This window comes from Mus musculus, chromosome 12 (assembly GCF_000001635.26).
Source record: "Mus musculus strain C57BL/6J chromosome 12, GRCm38.p6 C57BL/6J".
NCBI classification, from domain to species: domain Eukaryota; kingdom Metazoa; phylum Chordata; class Mammalia; order Rodentia; family Muridae; genus Mus; species Mus musculus.
Genome location: NC_000078.6, coordinates 65,146,209 through 65,173,026, shown reverse-complemented (window position 1 = coordinate 65,173,026; position 26,818 = coordinate 65,146,209). Strand labels below are relative to the sequence as shown.

General features: G+C 38.4%; 1 protein-coding gene across 2 annotated transcripts in view; it reads left to right on the top strand.

Moving 5' to 3' along the window:
- Positions 1 to 445: 445 nt before the first annotated feature.
- The window catches only part of Mis18bp1 (MIS18 binding protein 1), a 39,848-nt gene continuing 13,475 nt past the window's right edge, over positions 446 to 26,818 (top strand). The window contains exons 1-8 of one of the 2 annotated variants that reach the window (NM_172578.2): positions 447 to 578; positions 10,999 to 11,624; positions 14,166 to 14,632; positions 15,962 to 16,035; positions 18,178 to 18,308; positions 19,134 to 19,221; positions 20,197 to 20,339; positions 23,477 to 24,305. In NM_172578.2, coding sequence (NP_766166.2) covers positions 11,090 to 11,624; positions 14,166 to 14,632; positions 15,962 to 16,035; positions 18,178 to 18,308; positions 19,134 to 19,221; positions 20,197 to 20,339; positions 23,477 to 24,305 — 2,267 coding nt within the window. In that variant the 5' untranslated portion in view covers positions 447 to 578; positions 10,999 to 11,089. Of the gene's footprint in view, positions 579 to 10,998; positions 11,625 to 14,165; positions 14,633 to 15,961; positions 16,036 to 18,177; positions 18,309 to 19,133; positions 19,222 to 20,196; positions 20,340 to 23,476; positions 24,306 to 26,818 lie in introns of both variants that reach the window. The other variant, XM_030246649.1, reaches the window with a different exon arrangement.

Sequence of the window (26,818 nt, the reverse complement as noted above, 5' to 3'; positions counted from 1 at the left end):
GGCCCGAAGAAAATCTAAACAGCAAACTGAAAGAAAAATTCTTTCAAACTCTCTAAAGCAGTTTTTCTCCTCAGAAACGGACTACACTGAGAAAGCGCAGCCTAGAACTAACAAGTGTGGCCCGCAAGGGTCAAATTTAGTAAATCGCGCCTCGGTAAGCGCCGCTGGGCGTCAACCGTCGTGGGGTTTTCTCCCCGCGGAGCATCACGGGAGGAGTGGCGAGGCGCTCCCGGGGGCCCGCCTTGTGGAGAGAAACAAACTCCACGAGCAACCGAGGGGCTTCGGTCGGACGCTTTCCGCTCTCACAGCCTCGGGCCGCTCTGGGCTGTGCTCCTGTTTCCTGGAGTTCCGGAAGACGCGCCGTGTCGCAACCTCTGCGCGGGCCAATCGCAGGCACCGGGGGGCGGGCTCTCGGGATTTGAAATCCAGCGCTATTTGTCCGTGCTGGGGAAGTGGACGAGGAAGGCGAGCGGAGTTTCAGTCTGCGGACACGCGTGGAGCCCTTGCCCGGGCCTCCGTGGGTCTGAGGCGCTGCGAGCCCTGGGTAACCACGGCCTCGAGCTGCTGTCCTCACCAAGGTAGGTCCTCTGCTCGCTCAGCCTCGCGGACCGATCGGCCGGGTCCCCGCCTGACTCTTCTCGGGCGTCTAACTTCTGCTCTGTTCGCTCGTTAACATTGCTGCCCTAGCGCCCGAGATTTGTTCTAAAATCCGAAGTCTCCGTGAGGAGTAGCGTGGGAATGCCCAACTCTTTGTCTCCGGACCCAGCATTCCTAGAGGCAGCCGCTTATGCGTTCTTAGGATTGAATACCATGCTTGTTGCAGGCATCTGTAGATGTTAGAGATTTTGTTTGGAAAACAGGAAGTTCCATGGAACACAGGGCCCCCAATGAAGGAGCTAGAGAAAGTACCCAAGGAGCTGAAGGGGTCTGCAACCCTATAGGTGGAACAATAATATGAACTAACCAGTACCCCAGAGCTCTTGACTCTAGCTGCATATGTAGCAGAAGATGGCCTTGTACAAGGCCACCAATGGGAGGAGAGGCCCTTGGTCTTGCGAAGATTATATGCCTCATTATGAGGGAATGCCAGGGCCAGGAAGCAGGAGTGGGTGGGTTTGGGGGGGGTATTGGGGATAGCATTTGAAATGTAAATGAAGAAAATATCTAATAATAAAAAAGAAAAACAGAAGGTTCCTTCATCCTATCCTTAAAGTATAACACTGTACAGTCAGGCGCATTTGTTGTTGTTTATTTTAGAGATTATAATTTACTTAGATTCTCCTCCCCCCTTCCTCCCTCCAAACCCTCCCTTACAAACCTCCCTACTCTCTTTCAAATTCAGTGGTTCATTTTCACCAATAACAGTTGCAAATATGTACACACACACATATATATTCCTAGCTATAACCTGCTGAATCCGTGTAATGTTGCCAGTATGTATGGTTTGTTGTTGTTGTTTTATGGGTTTCTTAACGTGCTTATGCTCATAAGCATGTGATGTGGGTTTTTTAAAATGTGGCTATCAAGTCTGTTTTGCCATTTAATCCTTCTGCAGTTTTTAATGTTCTTATTGTTTTTGTTGTTGAGTACATCGAATTGAGATTTATAAATGAATTGTCACTAGGAGAAGCAGGAGCTGGTAGGTGGTAAGGTGCTCTACTATTTAAATCTCCTGCAGGATTTGTCTTTTGAATATGCCTGGTTTATCCACACAAGCATTCCTCATGATATCATGCTAGTAGAAAATTTACACATACATTTCACCAAGCGTGTAACAGTGCTTGGGTAGAAGTGCTGCAGCAGGGTTCTACTGGGGAGTCTTCTGGCAATGATGCTTTGGAAGCTGAGGGCTGAACCCACATTTGCTGTGAAAATCCTTCAGCTGTGGCAGGCTGGGTGGAATATTGCATCGCTGGAGGTCCCAGGAGACACTTAAGAGCAGGACATTGACTTGGTCCTGTGTGGGCTTGGCAACAGTACCTGAAGTTCCTTAGTCACTGAGGCCAATGTCTCAAGTCTTCTTGTCACTGGCTAGAGACACCATTCTCAAAGTTTCAGAATTTATTAGGGGGGGGGGGGAGGTAGTGGTGTTAGCGTTGTACTCTTAGGGCCCACAGCTTGAGATTGGTTTACTTCCATATCAACACCATCTTGGGGTTAGTTCATTAGCACACTGGCCCTGTCTGGGCTAGGCTCCTATCTGAGCTTCTGGATGGCCTCTGGTGGCTTGCTTCTGAAACCTAGTTCTTTAACTATCATGATTTCAAGTTACACCAAATGACTATTAAGCTATGTGACTATTGACATATGGAGGTGAGGTGCGCTGCTGCTGCTGCTGCTGCTGCTGCTGCTGCTGCTGCTGCTGCTCCTCCTCCTCCTTCCCCCACCCCTCCTCCTTCTCATTATGCATGTTTGAACCTAGGGTCTTCCAGTCTAGGCAGGCAACAAGTATTGGCCACTGGCTGTAACCTCATGTTTACCTTTTCTTTTGAAGCAGGATCTGTAGTGACTTTGCTCTGTAGCCATCTTGGAGGCCTTGAACTTACGATTCTCTTGCTTTCCAAATAACTGGGTCTATGGGCCTTGTGCCTCAGTTCAGCTTTTATCTGTCCTTAACATTTCTGGTCTGTTGATACAGATTGGGCTTGTTTTCAGCTTATTTGCATTTTAAAAATATTTATTTATTGTATGTATGTGAGTACATTGTCGCTGTCTGCAGACAAACTAGAAGAAGGTATTGGATACCAGATGGTTGTGAGCCACCATGTGGTTGCTGGGAATTGAACTCAAGACCTCTGGAAGAGCAGTGAGTGCTCTTAACTGCTGAGCCTTTCTCCAGTCTCTTATTTGCAATTTTTATTTGTGAAGTATTTCATCAGACTGAAGGACTGAGGGTACGCAATCCATACTTTGCCAGTTTTCCCTGGCATTGTACAGTCTATTCATTTTTATTTTTGAGATAGTGTAGCTTTATTGGCATTATTAGTGGCTTTATTGGCATTATTAGTGGCTTTTACTAACTCCCATCACTGCCCACCTGATAAATATACATCTCTTGAGTGCTAAGGCCAATATAGGTCATATAGTTTGGTGGTTTTCTGCATACTTATGCCCTAGCTTCAATCTCTTGCAGTGCTAAATTTAAAAAAAAAATGAATGAATGAATGAATGAATGAATGAAGCACATCAGTTTATAGCTGTTGAGCTAAAGATTATGAAAAAAATGCACGGCTTTTCTGTCACAGGGAGTCCTGGCCCTCAGGAAGCAGAGGCAAGCCAGCCAGGGCTAGACAGAGAAATCCTGAAAAATACATCTCTGCAGTCCCCCTTATAATAAATCATTAGGTAAAATAGGACTTTATATATGAATTTTCAAGTTGCTTATTTATTTTTGAAAAAAATGATATCTTTTGATCTAATTGCTTTAATAAGTTCTGGGCACTTAGGATTGTAATATTAATTTTCCACATTAATATAATATATTGTTATATACTTGGAATTTTATTTCTAGTTATGGAAAGTAAAATTTACGAGTAAGAAACAAACCAGGTGTAGTAATACATGCTTATAATCCCAGCACCAAGAGGGGTAGAGTGGGAACGGTTCAGGGTTGATGCCAGCCTGGACAATAAAGCAAAACTGTGTCTCAAAAAAGAAAGAAACAAACAAATTTAAGACCGTGTATATTTAAATTAATAATTTTTTCCAAAAATTCTAAATAGCAATATATGTAAAGAATTATGCTAAAAACAAGTTCCTCTTTATTAGAAGTTTTCAAATAACATAATTAAATATTCTGGAGCACAATAGAACCAGGCCATTTTAATAATTAAATGAGTATTTCAGGCATTTACTTCGATCATTATTGCTTCTGACTTAAACTTTTTAAGTGCATAAAGGGAAGTACACTTGTTAAACTTAATATTTTATAGCCTAATATGTAGCCTAATAGCCTAATGCAGATGTCATTCTCTTTATGCAAACACTAGATTGGAACTTTAGAGAGTTATGCTTAAATAAATTTCACTGCTGAAGTAGAATGCTTTTATAGCATGCTCAAGACCCTGTGTTAATCCCCAGTGTCAGAACTAAAAGTGGACAGGAAACTCATCCTCGTTGGCTGTAAAATCCCTTACAGGAACGCATTCCTGTAGCTGTCAAGTATATCTCAAAACAGATATTCACAATTCAGAACTTAAGGATATTAACCGTTATTTGTTGGATGGTGCTTTTTTTTTAATGGGATATTTTATGTATTTACATCTCAGATGTTATTCCCTTTCCTGATATCCCCTATAGAATCCCCTATCCCATCCCCCCTGCTCCTGCTTGTATGAGAGTACTGCCCTACCCACCCATCCACCCACAACCTACACTGGGGAGTCGAGTCTTCACAGGACCAAGGGCTTCTCCTCCTATTGATGCCAGACAATGCTATCCTATGCTACATATATGAAGCTGGATCCCTGGGTCCCTCCATGTGTGTTCTTTGGTTGGTAGTTTAGTTCCTGGGTGCTCTGGGGGTGGGGGTCTGGTAAGTTGACATTGTTGTTCTTCCTATAGGTTGGAAACCCCTTTAGCTCCTTTAGTACTTTCCATCCGGGTCCCCATGCTCAGTCCAATAGTTGGCTGCGAGCATCTGCCTCTGTATTTTTCAGGCTTTGGCAGAGACTCTCCTTAGACAGTTATAACAGACTCCTGTCAGCAAGCACTTCTTGGCTTCTACAACAGTGTCTGGTTTGGTATCTGTATATGGGATAGATTCCCCAGGTGGAACAGTCTCTGGATGGCCTTTCCTTTAGTCTCTGCTTCACACTTTGTCCCCGTATTTTCTTAGACAGGAGCCCTTCTGGGTTAAAAATTTGGAAATGAGTGGGTGGTCACATCCCCCAACCAGGGTCCTTGCCTAACCTCTGGATATGGTCTCTATAGGTTCTCCCTCCCTTTTGTTGGGCCTTTCAGCTAATCACATCCCTGTTGGATCCTGGGAGCCTCTTGCTTTCCTGGCATCTGGGACTTGCTGGTGGCCACCCACAGTTCCCCATCCCTCATTGCTTCACACCTCTGCTCAAATTTCTGATCTTCTGTACATCATCCTCTTCTCCTCCTATACCTGATCCTGACCCCCTTTTTCCCCCCACCCTCTTCCTTTCTTCCTCCCGAGTACCACCTTCTACCTCACTTGAGTATTTTGTTCCCTCTTCTAAGAAGGACTGAAACATCCACATTTTGGTCTTCCTTCTTCTTGAACTTCATATGGTCTATGAATTATATCTTGGGTATTCCAAGCTTTTCGGCTAATATCCTCTTATCAGTGAGTGCATACTATGTGTGTTTTGTAATTGGGTTTTTATCTCACTCAGGATGATATTTTCTAGTTCCATCCATTTCCCTAAGAATTTCATGAAGTCATTGCTTTTAATAGCTGAGTAGTACTTCATTGTGTAAATACACCGCATTTTTTGTATCCATTCCTCTGTTGAAGGACATCTGGGTTCTTTCCAGCTTCTGGCTATTATAAATAAGGCTGCTATGAACATAGTAGAACGTATATCCTTGTTATATGTTGGAGCATCTTTTGGGCATATGTGTAGGAGTGGTATAGCTGGGTCTTCAGGTAGTACTATGTCCAATTTTCTGAGGAATCGCCAAATTGATTTCCAGAGTGGTTGTACCAGCTTGAAATCCCACCAGCAATGGAGGAGTGTTCTTCTTTCTCCACATCCTCTCCAGCATTTGCTGTCACCTGAGTTTTTGATCTTAGCCATTCTGACTGGTGTGAGGTGGAATCTCAGGGTTGTTTTGATGTGCATTTCCCTGATGAGTAAGGATGTTGAACATTTCTTTAGGTTCTTTTCCGCCATTTGAAATTCCTCAGTTGTAGGATTTATAAAGATCTTTTCCCAGTCTGTTGGTTGCTGTTTTGTCCTATTGACAGTGTCCTTTACCTTACAGAAGCTTTGCAATTTTATGAGGTCCCTTTTGTTGATGATCTTAGAGCACTGGTGTTGTGTTCAGGAAATTTTCCCCTGTGCTCATATGTTCAAGGCTCTTCCCCTATGTACGGTTCAGTGTATCTGGTTTTATGTAGAGGTCCTTGATCCACTTGGACTTGAATTTTATACAAGGAGATAAGATTGGATCGATTTGCATTCTTCTACTTGCTAACCACCAGTTGAGCCAGCACCATTTGTTGAAAATGCTGTCTTTTTTCTACTGGATGGTTTTAGCCCCTTTGTCAAAGATTAAGTGAACATAGTTGTGTGGGTTCATTTCTGGGTCTTCAATTCTATTCCACTGATCTACCTGCCTATCTCTGTACCAATACCATGCAGTTTTTTGTTTGTTTGTTTGTTTTTTTGTTTTGTTTTGTTTTGTTTTGTTTTTTTGTTTTTTCAAGACAGGGTTTCTCTGTATAGCCCTGGCTGTACTGGAACTCACTTTGTAGACCAGGCTGGCCTCGAACTCAGAAATCCGCCTGCCTCTGCCTCCCGAGTGCTGGGATTAAAGGACCATGCAGTTTTTACCTTTATGAAGAATAGAGTTGGAATTTTGATGGAGATTACATTGAATCTGTAGATTGCTTTTGACAAGATGGCCATGTTTACAATACTAATCCTGCCAATCCATGAGCATGGGAGATTTTTCCATCTTGTGAGATCTTCTGGTTTCTTTCTTCAGGGACTTGAAATTCTTGACATACAGATATTTCACTTGCTTGGTTAGAGTCACACCAAGGTATTTTATATTATTTGTGACTATTGTGAAGGGTGTTGTTTCTCTAATTTCTTTCTCAGCCTGTTTATACTTTGAGTAGAGGAAAGCTACTGATTTGTTTGAGTTAATTTTATATCCAGCTACTTTGCTGAAGTTGTTTATCAGGTGTAGGAGTTCTCTGGTAGAATTTTGGGGTCACTTAAGTATACTATCATATCATTTGCAAATAGCAATATTTTGACTTATTCCTTTCCAATTTGTATCCCTTTGACCAATGTTTGTTGTCTAATTGCTCTGGCTAGGACTTTGAGTACTATATTGAATAAGTAGGGAGAGAGTGGGCAGTCTTGCCTAGTCCCTGATTTTAGTGGGATTGCTTCAAGTTTCTCTCCATTTAGATTGATGTTGGCTATTGATTTGCTGTATATTGGTTTTACTATGTTTAGGTGTGGGCTATGAATTTATGATCTTTGCTAGACTTTTACCATGAAGGGGTGTTGAATTTTGTCAAATGGTTTCTCAGTATCTAGTGAGATGATCATGTGTTTTTTTTTTCCCTTTGAGTTTGTTTATATAGTGGATTATGTTGATGCATTTCAGTATATTGAACCATCCCTGCACACCTGGGATAAAGCCTACTTGATTGTGGTGAATGATCCTTTTGATGTGTTCTTGCATTCGGTTTTCGAGAATTTTATTGAGTATTTTTGTATCGATATTCATAAGGAAAATTGGTCAGAAATGCTCCCTCTTTGTTGGGTCTTTGTGCGGTTTAGGTATAAGCGTAATTGTGGCTTCATAGAATGAATTGGGTAGTATTCCTTTGTTTCTATTTTGTGGAATAGTTTGAAGAGTATTGGTACTAGGTTTTCTTTGAAGGTCTGATAGAATTCTGCACTAAACCCATCTGGTCCTGGGTTTTTTCTTGGTTGGGAGACTTTTAATGACTGCTGCTATTTCTTTAGGGGTTATGGGATTGTTTAGATGATTTATCTGATCCTGATTTAGCGTTGGTACCTGGTATCTGCATAAAAATTGTTCATTTCATCCAGACTTTCTAGTTTTGTTGACTATAAGCTTTTATTGTAGGATCTGATGATGTTTTGGATTTACTCAGTTTCTGTTGTTATGTCTCCCTTTTCATTTCTGATTTTGTTAATTTGGATACTGTTGTGCCCTCTGGTTAGTCTAAGGGTTTTTCTATCTTGTTGATTGCTTCAAAGAACCAGCTCTTGGTTTTGTTGATTCTTTGTATAGTTCTTTTTGTTTCTACTTGGTTGATTCAGCCCCGAGTTTATTTCCTGCTGTCTACTTTGCTTCATTTTGTTATAGAGCTGTCACGCTGCTAGTGTATGCTTTCTCCAGTTTCTTTTTGAAGGTAGTCATAGCTATGAGTTTTCCTCTTAGCAGTGCTTTCTTTGTGTCCCATGAGTTTGGGTATGTTGTGGCTTCATTTTCATTAAATTCTAAAACGTCTTAAATTTCTTTCTTTATTTCTTCCTCGACCAAGTTATCATTGAGTAGAGCGTTGTTCAGCTTCCATGTGTATGTGGGCTTTCTGTTGTTTTTGTTGTTATTGAAGACCAGCTTTAGTCCATGGTGATCTGATAGGATGCATGGGATTATTTCAATCTTCTAGTATCTGTTGAGGCCTGTTTTGTGACTGATTATAAGGTCAGTTTTGAAGAAGGTACCATGAGGTGCTGAAACTAAGGTAAATTCTTTTGTTTTAGGATAAAATGTTCAATAGATATCTGTGAAATCCATTTGGTTCATAACCTGTTAGTTTCACTGTGTTTCTGTTTAGTTTCTGATTCCATGATCTTTCCATTGATGAGAGTGGGTTGTTGAAGCCTCCCACTATTATTGTGTGAGGTGCAATATGTGCTTTGAACTTCAGTAAAGTTTTTTAATGAATGTGGATGCCCTTGCATTAGGAGTATAGATGTTCAGAATTGAGAGTTCATCTTGGTAGATTTTTCCTTTGATGTGTCCTTCCTTATCTTTTTTGATAACTTTGGTTTGAAAGTTGATTTTATTTGATATCAGAATGGCTACTCCAGCTTGTTTCTTGGGACCATTTGCTTTGAAAATTGTTTTCCAGATTTTTACTTTGAGGTACTGTCTGTCTTTGACACTGAGGTGTGTTTCCTGTATGTAACAAAATGCTGGATCCTATTTATGTATCCAGTCTGTTAGTCTATGTCTTTTTATTGGGGAATTGAGTTCATTGATGTTAAGAGATATTAAGGAAAAGTGATTTTTGTTTCCTGTTATTTTTGTTTTTAATATGTTTGTGTGGCTATCTTCTTTTGGGTTTATTGAAAGATTACTTTCTTGATTTTTCTAGGGTGTATTTTCCCTCCTTGTGTTGGAGGTTTTTTATAGGGCTTTTCTTTGTAGGACTGGATTTGTGGAAAGATATTTTGTAAATTTGTTTTTGTCATGGAATATTTTGGTTTTGCCATTTATGGTAATTGGGAGTTTTGCTGGGTATAGTGGTAGCCTGTGCTGGCATTTGTGTTCTCTTAGAGTCTGTATGACATCTACCTAGAATCTTCTGGCTTTTATTGTCTCTGTTGAGAAGTATAGTGTAATTCTGATAGGTCTGCCTTTATATGTTACTTGACCTTTTTCCCTTACTGCTTTTAATATTCTTTTCTTTGTTTTGTGCATTTGGTGTTTTGATTAGTATGTAACAGGAGGAATTTCTTTTCTGGTCCAGTCTATTTGGAGTTCTGTAGGCTTCTTGTATGTTCTTTAAGTTAGAGAAGTTTTCTTCTATAAATTTGTTGAAGATATTTAGTGGCCCTTTAAGTTGGGAATCTTTGCTCTCTTCTATACCTGTTATCCTTAGGTTTGGTCTTCTCATTGTGTTCTGGATTTCCTGGATGTTTTGGGTTAGGAGCTTTTTGCATTTTGCATTTTCTTTGCCTGTTGTGTCAGTGTTTTCTATGGTATCTTCTGCCCCTGAGATTCTCTCTTCTATCTCTTGTATTTTGTTGGTGATGCTTGCATATATGACTTCTGATCTCTTTCCTAGGTTTTTTATCTCCAGGGTTATCTCCCTTTGTGATTTCTTTATTGTTTCTATTTCCATTTTTAGATCCTGGATGTTTTTTGTTCAATTCCTTTACCTGTTTGGTTGTGTTTTCCTGTAATTTTTTAAAGGATTTTTTGTGTTTCCTCTTTAAGGGCTTCTAACTGTTTACTTGTGTTCTCCTGTATTTCTTTAAGGGAGTTATTTATGTCCTTCCTAAAGTTCCCTATCATCATTATGAGATGTGATTTTAAATCCAAACCTTGTTTTTCCAGTGTGTTGGGATATCCAGGACTTGCTGTGGTGGGAGAACTGGGTTCTATAGTGCCAAGTAGCCTTACTTTCTGTTACTTATGTTCTTACACTTGCCTCTAGTCATCTGGTTATCCCTGGTGTTAGCTGGTTTTGCTGTCTCTGACTGTGGTTTCTCTCTCCTGTGGGCCTTTGAACCTGTGCTCATAATGGTGTCAGTAGTCCTGAGGAGACCAGCTCTCTCTGGGTGGTAATGAGGTGTAGAGAACTGTGTGTCAACATTTCTGGAAGACCAGTTCTCTCAGGGTGGGATTTGGTTGTGGAGAGCTGCGTCACAGGGTTAGTTCCCGGGTGCTGAAGGAGAGTGGAAGGATCCTGTCCCCAGCTGCTCTGCAGTACCCATGCCCTGTGCATTCCTGGTGGGTCCTTCTTTGGCCAGTTAATGGAGCAAAGTGATGGTCTCTCCTGTGAACTTAGGAGTGACAGAACTTCTGGGAGACTAGCTCTCTCCAGGTGGGATTTGGGTAGGGAGGGCTGTGGGACAGACAGCCTTAGTTCCAGGGCTGCTTTTTTTTTTTTTTTTTTTTTTTTAAATGGGCAGTTTTGAATGTCAAACTGCTCGTCTATTGAAAAACAATGAAAATTGTAATTTAATAAAACATTAAACATTAATCTGGTATGAGAGCTGTATATTCTCTAGTGTTGATAAGAATCAATTAAACCTTTTAATAGTATAATGTTGTTAATGGAAAATTGGCAAATTTTTAACTTTTTAAATTTTTTTCTCTTTTCCTTTTTGGTTTTTGAGACAGAGTTTCTCTGTATAGCCCTGGCTGTCCTGGAACTCACTCTGTAGACCAGGATGGCCTCGAACTCAGAAATCCACCTGCCTCTTCCTCCCAAGTGCTGGGATTAAAGGCGTGCACCACCACTGCCTGGCTGATATATTTTTAAAGGGACCAAACTGATAAAAGTTAATTACATTACAGGTTTCTCTGGACTCCTTCTGAAGTTCTGTCTGAAATTTTGTGTTGAATGAATTTTCTATAAAAAGAATTTTGTTGCCACTCTCCTATCAAGATGATTGTAACACCTTTGAAGCATTCAGGAATTCATTTGTCTTCTGGAACATTGCAAAGAAGAAATATGCCTCTAGATGCAGTCTTTATTGACAGCATCCCTTCAGGCACACTCACTCCTTTGAAAGATTTGGTAAAATATCAGAAGTCCTCTCTAAAAGTTAATGGTCATAAAAAGAATCAGTTATTAGAAATAAGAACTTCTAACAATAAAGATCTATTTCAATCCACCATGTTATCAGAGGCTACCCTTCCAAACAGCTCTCTTGATATCAGTGTTATAAAGCCCAGCATGGATAGATTAAGAAATGAAATGATTTATGAATCACCAGGTAAAATCTTTCAAAGAATGAAAGCAAAAGTACAGCGTGACAAACAAGAACAACTGACAAGGAGCAGTAGCATGTTGGGATCACCACAGGGTGAACACACCAAAGACTTTCCTCCTAACACGGATAAGAAAGCTCAGTTGCAACAAACCTATATCTGTGAGGAAAAACAAACGTCGGTCCAATCCAATGACCCTTCATTGGGAGGTTAGTTTGATTACATAAGGGTTTAAAATGTCTTTTTAACTGTTTAATGTGTCAGTTTTAAGAGCTTAGTTAAAATAATGAACAGACTACCAAAATGTCTTCTCACATTCCAGTGAAAGTAATTTTTATTGTGGGACCGAAGAGAGAGAACTGCAGACATGGTATCAAATCCCAGCACTGGGGAATCATGTAGTCTAGGTTGGCCTCAAGTTTGAAAGTCTCTTGAATGCTGGAATTACAGGAATACATATCATATTACATTACTTGATATGAATATAAGTACATGTATGTGTATGAGTGCAACACATTACTTGATATGTATACAAGTATACACTGTGTGTGTATGGGAATGTGGGAGTCAGTAATAGGATTTAAGAGCAGATAAGTTCCTGTCTTTGAGATTCTGATGACTCTTTGTCTAATGTGCACACATAAAAATGATCCTTTTCTTTGGCACAAATTTTAAGTGTTCTCTTTATATATCAAAAAAAGCTTACTTCTGTATTTAAAAATGCATTAAATATAAAAGACTTAAACTATAAATCAGAGTAAAATACAAATAGTACTGCTAGTCTTTATTTATCTAGTTGAAAAACTTTCATTTCTCAACAAACTTTCCTTTCTTTAAAGGCCTGACCATTATTTCAAAAGCTGGGCATGGTGATTTATTCCTATAATCCCAGTATTCAGGAGTATTCTAGAGGCCAATCTAGACTACATAATAAGGCCCTACTGAAAAAATGTCAAAGGGATATAAATTTTTGTTGAATCTGCAATTAGGTCTTAATATTTCTAATTTTAAAAGGTAGGTTCAAACTCGTTAATTGTTTGTTCATGCCCTTAGTCAGAACCACCTGAGGTCAGCCACTTAGGACCTTGGCATTCTCTGGTACACAGTGGGGTGGAATGTATTGTTAATCCAAAATGCGAGTAAAGCAGATAACTTTTGAGGACTATATTCTAGTCTTTGATGCTGCTTGTACTAGTAGGAATCACGGCCCCAGACTGCTTACAGGGGCTTAATAGCATGCTTTTGTCTTGAAAAGGCCAATTATAATTTGGAAATTGTTACTGCTCTAACCTCAGCATAATTTAAGTATAGAAGGTGAAGTGGAGGCAAGAAGAGATGGTAAAGGGAAATGTTTTTAAATTAACTTATTTCCATTTTATGTGCATTGGTGTTTTGGCTGTATGCATGTCTGTGTGAAGGTGTCAGATCTTGGAGTTAAAGACAGTTGTGAGCTACCATGTGAGTGCTGGGATTTGAACCTGGGTCCTTTGGAAAAGCAGTCAGTGACCCCAACCACTGAGCCATCTCTCCAGCTAACCCAATTCCCTCCTTGTCCCCAATCTCCCTCTGCCCCCAGGGTTTCTCTGTGTAGCCCTACCTGTCCTGGAACTCCAGGCCGGCCTCCAGCTCACAGAGATCTGCCTGCCTTGCCTCCTGAGTGCTGTGATTAAAAGCCCAGCTAAAGGGAAATTTTTATGTCACTGGTATTTATTATTATGAAAGCATATGATACTGGTCAGAAGACTTTTCCCTCTCTGTTTCTAAAGTGCCAACCAACAGGTTCCTCTAGAGTCATCAAGCATTTCTAGTGTCTTAGTAACAGTTCTTTTGCTGTGAAATGACACCATGATCATGGCAACTCTTATAAAAGAAAGCGTGTAATTGGGAGCATGCTTTTATAGTTCAGAGGCATAGTCTATTATCACCATGGTGGGGAAGCATGGTGGCATTCAGGCAGGCTCTGAAGCAGTGGCTAAGATCTATATCCTGATCCACAGGCAGAGAGAGACAGACAGACAGAGACAGACAGACAGACAGACAGACAGACAGACACACACACACACATACACACATACACACACAGAGACAGAGAAACAAGAGACAGAGACTGGCCTTGGCCTAGGCTTTGAAACCTTAAAGCCCACCACCCCTGGGGATACACTTCCTCCAACAAGGCCATACCTTCTAATCATGTCAAGTAGTGCTACTCCCTGGTGACTAAGCATTTAAATATATGAGCTAAAGGGGTATGGGGGGGTCATTTATATTCAAATCACCACACCCAGCAAACAAAAGATTCAACACCATCAAGAAAAGAAAGTGGAAAATTACAATTTAAGTTATGTTATACTCTTGTGTGTTGTTGGTTTGTTATAAGTTTGCAGTCTTTTTTTTTTTTTTTTTTTTGCCAGTTACTTCAAAGTGTTCTTAAATGTTCTAGGTATTTTCCAGTGGGCAATAAGAACTAACTTTGCACCTTGAGTTATAAAAGTGGGTGATACATGCCTTTAATCTCATCAGGAGGCAGAGGAAGGTTTGACACTTGCTAGTCTACATAGTGAGTTCCAGGATAAACCAAGGCGATATAGAAAGATTGTCTTAAAACAGAAAACTAGAGACATTTAAATTGAACTTGAGGATGGACTATTCTTAATGTGCTATCTTTTTAATATAAGCAGTTTAAAACTTTTTATCCCCATAGAACCTTTCTATAATTTTTTGTTGTTGTTATTGTTGTTTCCTTTTGGCAGATCCTCCAATTCTGAACCAAGAACAAAAAAATGTTTCAGCTTCGTGCATTTCAAAGAAGGCATTAACTAGAGCCCAGTTTGGCGGACAAGTTCTTCATTCAAAAGAGAGTCCTGTTAGGATCACTGTGTCCAAAAAGAACACATTTGTTTTGGGAGGCATTGATTGTACTTATGAAAAGTTTGAAAATACTGATGTTAACACCATTAGTTCTCTTTGTGTTCCTATTAAGAATCATAGCCAATCTATTACTTCTGATAATGATGTGACAACAGAAAGGACTGCAAAAGAGGATATTACAGAACCAAATGAAGAGATGATGTCCAGAAGAACTATTCTTCAAGATCCCATAAAGAATACATCTAAAATTAAACGTTCAAGTCCAAGACCTAATTTAACACTATCTGGCCGGTCTCAAAGAAAATGTACAAAGCTTGAAACTGTTGTAAAAGAAGTAAAAAAATATCAGGTAGGAAGACCTTTAAGGCAAGTATTTATTTTGTTCCTCAGAGGTTTAGACTCTATTTTTGCTTTATTCCTTGTTTTATTATTGATGGTAGCCACTTAAGCCTAGTGAAAAAACAGTCAGGCTGAAAGTAAGGTGACTCAGTTGTTAATTCTTACCTTGCTCTATTGCTAGTTTTAAACTTCACTTATGCCTGGAAGAAATGAACACTGACATTGCTCCTACTTTTATTTCAACTTTTTAGGAATTATTAACATTTGAAATAGAAAGGAATTATAACAGATAAAGAGTTGAGATTTTTCTTGATAAAAGCTATATAAGATGAACAGTAAAATACTTTAAAGCATCAAACTATGTTGAATTGAGGCACTTTTTTTTGAAGGGAATGTATTATCAGTTCAAGAAGAAATACAAGCATATATGAAACTTAGGCTTGATCTTCCAGTACTAAACAAAGAAAAAGGACAATGTAAAATTTCTAACTGTTAAAAGTGTGTCCATTAAGTTTTAAGTAGGTATTAGTGGGTATCCAATTGAGAGATACTATGTAATTTTATCTTGGTTTTAGAAATGATGAAGTGGTTGCAATTTTATAATCAGTTATTTGCTACAAATTGTTATTTACAAACATTTAATGTTTGACATAATGATAAAATGTTTGGATATTGACATAAATGTATAAAGTTTGAATAAAACTACTCTAAGATTTCCTAGTACTTCTTCATCTCTACCATGCCTGTTTATACCAGTTAGCATAAGAATTTTAAGCCTGCCTGGTGTGGTGGCACATGCCTTTAGTCCCAGCACTTGGGAGGCAGAGGCAGGTGGATTTCTGAGTTGCAGGCCAGCCTGGTCTACAAAGTGAGTTCCAAGGCTTTTTTGGTTTTGTTTTGGTTTGGTTTGGTTTTTTGAAACAGGGTTTCTCTGTGTAGCCCTGGCTGTCCTGGAACTCACTTGGGAATACATTTTGCATTTTCATCCCCCTAAGTTGCTGTGTTTTCTGTAAGATTCGGTGGTTCAGTGTATATGTTAGGAGTCTCCTCTTCCTTTTGGCTAAGCCATTTTGTATGAGTATTTAAAATGTAGATCCTTCTGGATTACAGGCAAGCCATATAGTACAGCCTCAGTTAAGTTTCTGTATTTTTTTCTTTCTTTCAATATTGTAGTTTTAACAATTGGTGCTTTAAATGGGCTGATTCCTATATAGATGGCTACTTAGAAACCACGAGGATTACATGGGGCTTTTCTTGTAATTCACATTTTCTAATGCTAAATGCTGACTGTAATGCTATGTGCAAATAGTACAAGAAATATTTTTTTATGCTTGATTAGGCAGTCCACCTACAGGAATGGATGATTAAAGTCATCAATAATAATACTGCTATATGTGTAGAAGGAAAGCTGGTGTAAGTATAACATTTAAATGTTCTTTCAATATGATTAAGTTAGCTGTATTTAAGTGATGAGTGACGAATAGCATCTTTCTATAAAACATGTTCTAATGAGGTTATAAACTGAAGGCAAAAGTAAAACATGACATCAGTGCCTTGCTAAAGATGTTTGATGTAAATTACTGATCCATGAAAGGATCAAAATTATTTAAAGTTCCCAGTAGTTACATGTTAATTGACACTTTTGGTTCTCCAAAGTGAACGCATTGTCAGACAGTAGGCTTTAACTCTGGTGCTCTGTTCTATTTCTGAGAACCAGCCTCTCCATAGTAAACAACTTGTGCTGACACAATGTCAATGATCACTGTTTCAAGGCTAAACATATAAGTCTACTAGTAGACTATCTTACAGCCTTATCCCCTTTTTCATGTCTAAAATGCAGCATAAATTGCCTTTGCAGGGATTTCACTAATACTGCTTACTACCAATGTTACTTGAACAAATTAAAATTGCTTCTACTCTACGAGGCTCAACTTCTTCATTAGTACAGTGATAACACTAATATGATTAATACTGTGGGAAGGCTCTTCTTGTTTGGAGAGTGTATCATGTAGCCCAGGCTGGCCGTGGGTACTCTAAGTACAGTATGTACTTGAAGATGACTTTTGATTCATGCTTAGTGCTCAGCTTTGCTGTAGGTAGAGAATTAAGTGAATTAATATTTGCAGTATCAAAGAATAAAGAAACATGCCTTTTAAAGACGCTGTGGGCTGTGGTGGCATACACCTTTAAGCCCTAACAATTCTGGTGGCAGAGGCAGGAGAATCTTTGTGAGTTTGGAGGCAGCTTGATCTACATAGTTCGAAGATAGCAGGGGCTATGTAGAGAGACCATATCTTAAACAACACCAGGACCAAAATAACAACCCAAAAAAACAAACAACAACAACAAAAAAACCTCACACCTCCCCTCAAACCACAATAAAGCAAAAAAAAAGTATTATGGTATAGTGTCATCAGTTTAATCCTAATTTATTTAATTGAGAGAACTTTTTTATAGCATGAGTATGTTTACTATCTGTTATATGAAAAATGCTTTGCACTTAGCTACTAGTTTCATTTAGTGATGTATGAAGAGTAGATTTCTAGGTCAGTGATTTGCTACTTTGTTTTCTCTTAAGTAGACCCTCTTTACAAAATAGAAGGTAAAAATATTGGCCTATGTATTTATATTTTTAAAAATATGAAAAAAAAACCTTTAAAATGAGATAGATGTACTTGACATTTTTGAACATGAAGTAGGCGGGAGGGAGTTGGGTGCACATGTAATCTGTAATCTCAGGTAGTTGGAGGATGTAGAAGTCTAAGGCTATCTTGGGTAGCATCGTAAGACCCAGGAGCCAGCAAGATGGCTCACAGGGCAGAGCCTGCTGCAAGGCTATACAGCCTTAGTTTGGTCCCCAGGTTCCATAAGTTGGTAGTAAAGGACTGATTCCCAGAAGCTATTTCTGGCTCTATATGAATTCCATGGTGTGCACACAAATATGTGGGAAAAAAATCCCAGAAAGACAGTATCTGAATAAACAAAAATAGCATTTCTACAAAAAGCCAACAAAAATGTGAAGGGCCACCAAAATCTTTGAAGGCTTAGGAACTATTAAGCTGAAATGTCAGATGTTGCCATCAGGAAATGTTTGTTGACAGTTTTTCTTTCCTTGCTAATGCTATATCTTATATCAGGTATATAGATTGATTGACCACAGTATAGTTTCTTGGCATAGACTCTGAGGATCACATTAGCCAAGCAGTTGAATTCTGTACTGGTTAGTCCTCAGATGTTTTGTAATTAGATTAATAATGCTGTTATTGTTGTGATAGCTAAGAGTACAGAATGAATACTTCCTTTTTGAAGTGGAGAGTGACATCAAGATTGCATCTCACTATGAAGCCCTCGTTGGCATGGAACTTAGTATGTAGAACAAGCTGGTCTCAAACCTAGAGCACTCCTCCTGCTTTTATATACAAGGTGTTGAGATTACACATAACTGGCTCACACCCAGTCCTTCATTATAAGTTTGTATGCTTCTATGTGTATATACAGTTCCTAGTAAAGTATAAATACTTTGACCTTATTAAACTTATTCTTTTCCCCCCCTAGAGATATGACTGATGTTTATTGGCATAGCAATGTAATTATAGAGCGGATTAAACACAATGAACTTAGGACCTTATCAGGCAACATTTATATCTTAAAAGGATTGATAGACTCGGTCTCCATGAAAGAAGCAGGTAAGTGGGCATCATTATTAGTTAAATCTTTCTATAGCCTCTCCTCTTTCCTAAATAAATCCCAGGATCATAAATTGACCCGACCCCTTGTAGTGTCCCACACAATCACGACTTTTATTACTCATTTCAGTATATGCCTAGTACTGACTCTTCATTACAGTTCAGCTTTGCTTGTCTTATTTCACAAACAAACCAGCTCTCTGTCACAAGGCTTTTCATTTCCTATTTTTAATATTTGGATTCCATTTTCCCATATGACTCATTCCCTCAGGTTCCTATGCCCTGGCTTTCTATGTCAGTAGAATTTCCCTGACTACCTCCTTTTGAAATTGCTGTCTTCTCCTTTTCTCCTATGAATATGTTTAACTACTTTTTCTGTGATATCAATCTAGCAAAGAATTTTACTTTCTGCATTTGCTTCTTCTCTTATATAATAGAAATTCAGTGTGTAATGATGGGGATTTTATTTCCCTAACTAATGGGTCCTCAGTACTCTAGCAGTACTTAGCATATAGTGAATCAGAAGTACACATTTTGCCAGGCATGGTGGCGCACGCCTTTAATCCCAGCACTCAGGAGGCAGAGGCAGGCAGATTTCTGAGTTCGAGGCCAGCCTGGTCTACAGAGTGAGTTCCAGGACAGCCAAGGGCTACACAGAGAAACCCTGTCTCGAAAAACAAACAACAACAACAAGAAAGAAGTACATATTTCTTGACTGACAGTGAATTAGAGAGACCTCTTTAAAAGCCTAGGCTTTTGGATAATTTCATTTTCTATTTTTTAAATTAAAATAATTTTGTATTTGTTTTGCTCATTGTTAAATAGGATATCCCTGTTATCTCACAAGAAAATTTATGTTTGGATTTCCCCACAACTGGAAGGAACACATTGATAAATTTCTAGAACAATTAAGGTAAACTGTCTAAATTTTTAAAAATCAGCTTTTCAAGGTATAAGTTATGGTCCCTAAAATGTACTCATTTTAGATAAAAAAATATACTGTGCCTTTTCAAATTCATGTTTATGTAACCGATGTAATGTGGTTTTGCTGGGTTTTTGTGTTTGTGTGATAGTTTTGAAGATTTTTGTGATTTTAGGGGTTTTAGAAATAATAAACCTTTATTAGACTTTCTGTCATGTTGAGTAAATTGAAAAAGAAAATAAAATTGGAGACACATTTCTAAGGAGAATTCATCAATCGCCTACCCTTTGGATGGCGTGTAGTTGTTAAATATTGGACTGAAATTCTTGATTCGTTTTTCTCCGTTAATTTTCATTAGTTTTTGAGTACCTACCAGGTACTTAGCAGACACTGAGAGAAAAATTTTATAAATTCTTGTTCTTCAGGAGATAGTAGGAGATAGAGAGTTTTAAACTTCATCTGAGTACAGGTATTGTATAATAAGAACTGGTGACTATTTCTTCCTCGAACGTGTCAGGTGGTATTTTTCTGGACATGTTGCTTCTTTTCTCGACCATTTAACTCTGTCTTTTCAACAGAAAAGCAACTGTAGGTAGTGTAAATTGAGCATGGCTGTGTCTCAGTAAAACTTGCTTATAGAACTAGACAACTTCCCAATAGTGCTTTTTAATCCTGGCCTCACATTTACTAGGTAAGTACTTTATTTCTGGACACTCATTGTCATGTAGTTTTCTTAAATAAGATTACATATTTTTGTTTGTTTGTCTTTTAAAAATATTTGCTTTGAGAAGGGTCTCATGTAACAGGTTAACCTCAGTATGTAGCCCAGTCTGGCCTTGAGCTCTGTGATTATCCTGTTGGTGGGGATGCGCTCTTCTCTTCTCTTCTTCTCTTTTCTTTCATCCTTTTTTTAATTGTTGTTGTTGAGAACCAATATTTGAGAAAGCAATAACACAACTATTTTAGGGCTGAAAAAAAGAACAAGACCAGACAGGAAACAGCAAGAGTCCAAGAAAAACAAAAATCAAAAAAAAAAGATGCAGAAGATAAAGAAACTTATGTCCTCCAAAAGGCCAGCATCACGTATGACCTTAATGATAATAGCTTAGGTAGGTCTAAATTTTTCTTTGTTGCTGAAGTGGTAGAGTCTTATATAAACTTAACACTGTTTGTAGTATGTGATGTGTGGTGTGGTGCTCTTTGACTGATTAGGACCTTAAAATTCCTTCTTTTTTATACTTTTTTATACTAAGGTGACTGTGTTGCAGACTGCTGCTTCATCGTTCTTTTTATTTCACGGAGTAAATCTTTATCACAATCCCAACCCCCTGATAAATATATTAATGAAAGATTATATTTAGACTATCACTATCAGCAATCTTGTAGTAGAGACAAGTATCTATATTTGCTTTTATGGAGGAACTTGCATATAAACTCAAGTGGCAAGTGCTTTAAAGGTTGGTAGAATTGTTATGTCAGCTCTTTTTTAACATTATAATCTACCTCTCACACTACCCTACTTTCACAAATAATGTATGAAATAATAGTAAGATGATAAAAGTTACCGAAATCCTTTATGTACATTTCTTGGAATTTTACCTTGACTTTGTAGCTAAGATCTATACAAATTTTTAAAATCTCTGAGAATTGCACATTATTTTTGCTAAAGCTGTGGCACCATGTTAGATGTAAATATACTACATCTCTCTCTAATGGCGTTGTGTCATTTAAACTCTTTCTCCTTGAAACTTATTTATCTTTTCTAGACCAAAGAAAGTAATAATTTAGAAGTGTAAATGATGGCAGACATTTCACTTACCAAAGCTTTAGCTCTTTCTCAATCCTTTCTTTTTACAAAAGTCATCAAGTTTTCTTAACTTTGGCTGGTTGCTTATTATCATTTCTAGAACATTTTGAATCTTCTAGAATCCTGGGACTATTATTACTTGCTATTACCTCTACCCTACTGCCTGTTTTACTCCAAAATGAAAAATAACACTGGGTCACTTTTTTAGAGAAGTAATCTGACTTGTAACTATGATTATTGAAAATGTTATAGAAAAACACGTGACATGTAGGATGGAATACACATTTAAAAGATTAAAGTTTGCTACACTATATACTATGCTATCTATGCACATAAGAAGAACCAAATGACTTTAAAGCATCTTCTGTGAACCTTGCTTCATGCTAAAAATTTAGGGATGAATACGGCTTGGCATCTCCTTTTAGCAAGTGCTGTTTAAGGGTACATACTATATTATAATTGTATCCTCTTTCTAAGATGATGCACTGTATCTTGTTTTATGATACTTTTAGATATTAATTATGTTTTGAAGTTTTAGGTGTTGCATTATCATACTCTGATTAGTGATGCTTTAGTGATTATTTTTGTCATCATCAGTATATTATTATACTTTCTTTGAGAAAATAACAAAAATCCCTGCTAGAAAGATGGCTCAGTGGCTAAGAGCATGAACTGCTCTTGCTGAGCACCTGCTTTTGTTCAGTTCCCAGCACCCTTATAGTGCTCACAGATGCCTGAGTCTCTAGCTCCAGAAATCCAACATCCTTTTCTGGCCTCTGCAGGCATTACATGTGCACAAATCCATATATACATATCTAACATTAATCAATAAGGTTATAAAAATAACCTTAAAAATGCCAACCATAACATGACTGTATTTTAATTATCTAACATGTAATTTTTCATATTTAGTGCTGTAACCATTATATCATAGTAATGAAGTTTAAAAACTACCTCTAAAAAAAAACTATCTCTGTATTATCTAAGCATATTATAAAGGATCTATTAGAATATCAGCTTCCTATACTATACAGTAATCTCCAGGATGAGGCCATCCATGTTGTGTCTTACAGTTCCTAAAAGAGTAATAAAATACGTTTAAGGCCAGGTATTCTGGCACATACTTGTAGTCCTAGCACTTAGGACAATGAAGCAGGAATTACAATTTGGAATTTTAAGGACAGCCTGGTCTATAGAGTAAAACCCAATCTTGAAAAGCAATAGTAAGCCAGGTGGTGGTGGCGCACGCCTTTAATCTCAGCACTTGGGAGGCAGAGGCAGGCGGATTTCTGAGTTCGAGGCCAGCCTGGTGTACAGAGTTGAGACAGACTGGTAATGGTGTGAGTTTTTGAAACCTCAAAGCCTGCTCCTCAGTGTCACACTTCCTACAGTACAGTCAACCTCCTAATCCTTCCCAGACAGCTCCACAGACTTGGAACCAAGGATTCAACCATGTGAGCCTATGGCGAACATTCTCGTTCAAATCACTACAATAAGCATACATAGGAATTACCGCACTTAGAATTCCAGGTAGATTTGCTTCTGCATTCTCCATTTTTTTAGATCAGACTGCTGATCTCATTTGCTTTCTTCACATATGTATAAGATGCTCGAATAGATATCAAGTTCTGTAGCTTTAATTATTTCCCATGATAATTCTTGGAGATTAGGAGAGATTTCAAAGATGTGCTGCTTTGGCTACATTGAGGATGAGAGTAGAGCTGTATGGGTAGAGTTTCACATTTTTCTAATTATATCCTTAACTAGCACAACTTGTTTTGTATTTTACATGGCTGCTTAGGATTAATGACCCCAGTGGATTTCTTATGTCTTCTAACTATTTTATGTCTTGAGAACTGATTTTTAAAACATTTGTTTAGTATCTACTAGTTCTTGAGAGTCTACACTAACTTCAGAAAAAAAAGTTTATGAAAATTAAGATTTTTCTCAGTCTAACTTAAAGATTAAGACTGGTATACAACTAAAATGTAGGATACCAAAATGACATTTTAAAAAGTATTATGGGAACTTAATGGGAGAATGGGAGAGTTTGGAGATGCAGTGGGCTAAAGAATACGTTCCGAGCAAGCCATTGAGGTTCTTGCAGATAAGTAAAGGAACATTTTAAGGGAAGGTAAACAATGGAAGTTCAGGCTCAAGCAATTTGAGAAATATTAGGTCTAATACCCATGGAGTATGGCTCTAATTTGAGGCTGGTGGGAGACTGGAACTATATTGAAGGCCAGGTAGAAAAGCTACATGTATGCCAGCCAATTGGAAAGCCACTGGCAGAATTGTATACATAAGGACATCCTTACATTTGAAGTGACTGATCTAAATAGACCAGTGCTTTGTGTAACCTGTCTGAAAATTTGTCTTATTTTGTAAGAGTATTTTCTATACTTACAAGATTTTGTTTCTAATTTCCAATAAAATAAGAGAGAACTGAAGTACCCACTGATCCCTTGAACTCACTGGAACAGCCTACCTCCGGCAAAGAAAGAAGACACCCGCTTCTCAGTCAGAAGAGAGCTTATGTTTTAATAACACCACTTAGAAACAAAAAGTTGATAGAGCAAAGATGTATAGACTACAGTCTCTCTATTGAAGGAATATCGGACTTTTTCAAAGCAAAGCATCAAGAAGAAAGTGACTCAGATATACATGGAACTCCAAGTTCTACCAGTAAGTCTCAAGAGACCTTTGAACATAGAGTGGGATTTGAAGGCAATACCAAGGAGGACTGCAATGAATGTGACATAATCACTGCCAGACATATTCAGATACCTTGCCCGAAAAGTAAACAAATGCTCACCAATGATTTTATGAAAAAGAACAAGTTGCCCTCAAAACTGCAGAAAACTGAAAATCAAATAGGTGTATCACAGTATTGCCGGTCCTCATCACATTTGTCAAGTGAAGAGAATGAAGTAGAAATTAAAAGTAGAACCAGAGCAAGAAATACAAAAGAAAGGCTGAATCGGGAGAGAGAAAACACAAACCACATCACAAAAGATATCCTCCTCATTTCAGAAACTGAAGGTGAGAGAGCTTGTTATATCACACCAAAGAGACCTCGATCTTGTTATATCACACCAAAGAGACCTCGATCTTCTGCTAAAGAGTCACATTACAAATCTGCTGTTAGCAAGGACTTTCTCACTGAAGGAAAGGCATCTGATAGAACTAGCAGACAGCTGTTAGACCATCTACCTGGTTTAACTGATGATGAAGAATGGAGTGAGCAAGAGTTACAGAAGCTACATTGGTAAGTAATTATGTCTCTGCAATATCTGCAGAATGGTTACAAAACAGCAGCAAGAGAACACCAGTGATGTTAGCGAGCTTTTCAGAAGATGTAGTGGTGATAAATCACATTGTTTGTTTGTTTTGTTTTGTTTTTTCGAGACAGGGTTTCTCTGTATAGCCCTGGCTGTCCTGGAACTCACTCTGTAGACCAGGCTGGCCTCAAACTCAAAAATCCGCCTGCCTCTGCCTCCCAAGTGCTGGGATTAAAGGCGTGTGCCACCACTGCCCAGCTCAAATCACATTCTTTAAGAACTGAAGTTGAGTTTGGCTGGAGAGATGGCTCAGCAGTTAAGAGCACTCACTGGCAGCTCTTCCCACAGGACCTGAGGTTGATTCCCAGCACTCACAAAAGTGATTTACAATCTATAAGTCCAATTCCAGGGGGTTTTATGCCTTTCAGACCTCTGCACAAATATACATGGAGGCAAAACAGCATACACATAAACAGATTTTATTAAAAAGAGAATTGAATTTGACAATAGAGACTAACACTACTAAGAATGTGGTAGTAGGGCTGGTGAGATGGCTCAGCAGGTAAGAGCATCCGACTGCTCTTCCAAAGGTCCTTAGTTCAAATCCCAGCAACCACATGGTGGCTCACAACCATCTGTAACAAGATCTGATTCCCTCTTCTGGTGTGTCTGAAGACAGCTACAGTGTACTTACATATAATAAATAAATAAATCTTTAAAAAAAAAAAAAAAAGAGCACTGACTGCTCTTCCGAAGGTCCTGAGTTCAAATCCCAGCAACTACATGGTGGCTCACAACCATCTGTAACAAGATCTGACGCCCTCTTCTGGAGCGTCTGAAGACAGTGTACTTTACACATGATGAATAAATAAATAAATAAATAAATAAATAAATAAATAAATAAATCTTAAAAAAAAAGAGTGTGGTAGTATGGAAAACAGATCATTATTGACTTATGAAGCCTAAATAGGAAGATTAAAGAGATTGACAACATATGTAGACAAATCAAGAACATTGGCAAAGATGAGGACGAGAAGTCCATGTGTAATATAAGGGAAGATCATTTGGTTGCTGTTTTGTCAGAGGGTTGATGCTAGGGTAGACAGGCTGATGGAAGTGATGTAGTCAAAAGAAAGGAAAATGCAACTGACAAAGGAACATGCTACATTTAGAGTTCTATTTACTCTATGTCCTTAAAAGTGCATAGCTTTGGGATACATTTCAAATCTTTTTAAAAGTTCTTTCTGAGACATTTCTGTGACACTGTACAACCTTCACTGATATTTCCAATTCCCTACATGGTCCTTTTTTTGTTTATTTTTTTTTTACTTCCTCAAATTCTTATTTTTGTCTATTTTCTTGCTATGGTATGTTCCTTAGTGATCTTTTATCCTCTACAATTTTGACTTTCTTCTTTGTTACAGTGATCCTCAGATTTATCTGTGGCCCTGAATTGTTACATTTAGATTTGTATTTACATTTAGTGGTGAATGAAACTATATAAATCTTGCCTAAAGATCTGACTACTAAAAATGTAAAAGAATATTTTTGATATTCATTTTTCATGCCCTTAGTAATTTTTTAAATCAAAAATTTTTTAACTTATTCACTGTACATCCTACTCACTGTCCTCTTCCAGGTCACTGCCTCCCACAATCCTTCCCCCTCCCTCTTTCTCTGAGCTGGTGAGGACACCATGGGGTCCGTCCCCCCACCCCCTCCCCATCCCCCGCAAGGCACAAGGTGCTTTCTTTTCCACTGAGACCAGATAAGGCAGCCCTGCTAGTAGAACAAATCCCACATACAGACAACAGCTTTGGGGATAGCCTCCATTTTAGAACCTATACATCTGTTCCATCTGAGTGGGGAGACCTAGGTGGTAATGTTTTATTTCTGAAGATGAAGTTCTTTCCATCAAATATATTTAAACTCTGTCATTATTGGTTAAAAAAATCTTATTAGTTGCTAAATAGCTTTTCTGTGGGACCATCTATGTGCAGCCTGTTTTCTTACTATTCCTCCATCCATCTCAGACCTCACCTATTTATTACCTGAATTGTAAAAGTAACTTTGTGCTTGTCATTTGTACTTTCCATCTGGGTAATCTACCTCAAATATCTTCAGGTTAGGCTTGAGACTGTCACTGAGACCTGGGCAGTGATGGCGCACACCTTTAATCCCAGCACTTGGGAAGCAGAAGCAGGCGGATCTTTGAGTTTCAGGCCAGCCTGGTCTACAGAGTGAGTCCCAGGATAGCAAGGTGTCTTACACAGAGAAACTCTGTCTTGAGAGGAGGATAGAGAGAGGGAGAGAGGGAGAAGAAGAAGAAAGAGGAATTGAGGTGGGGGAGAGAGAGAGAGAGAGGAAGAAGAACAAGAAGGAGGAGGAGGAGGGGGAGGGAGGGAGGGAGGGAGGAAGGTAGAGAGAATATGTAACAGATTTTGAATTATCAAAATTTTTCATTGCATTTAATATAGCTTCACATTTTATATTCTCCTTT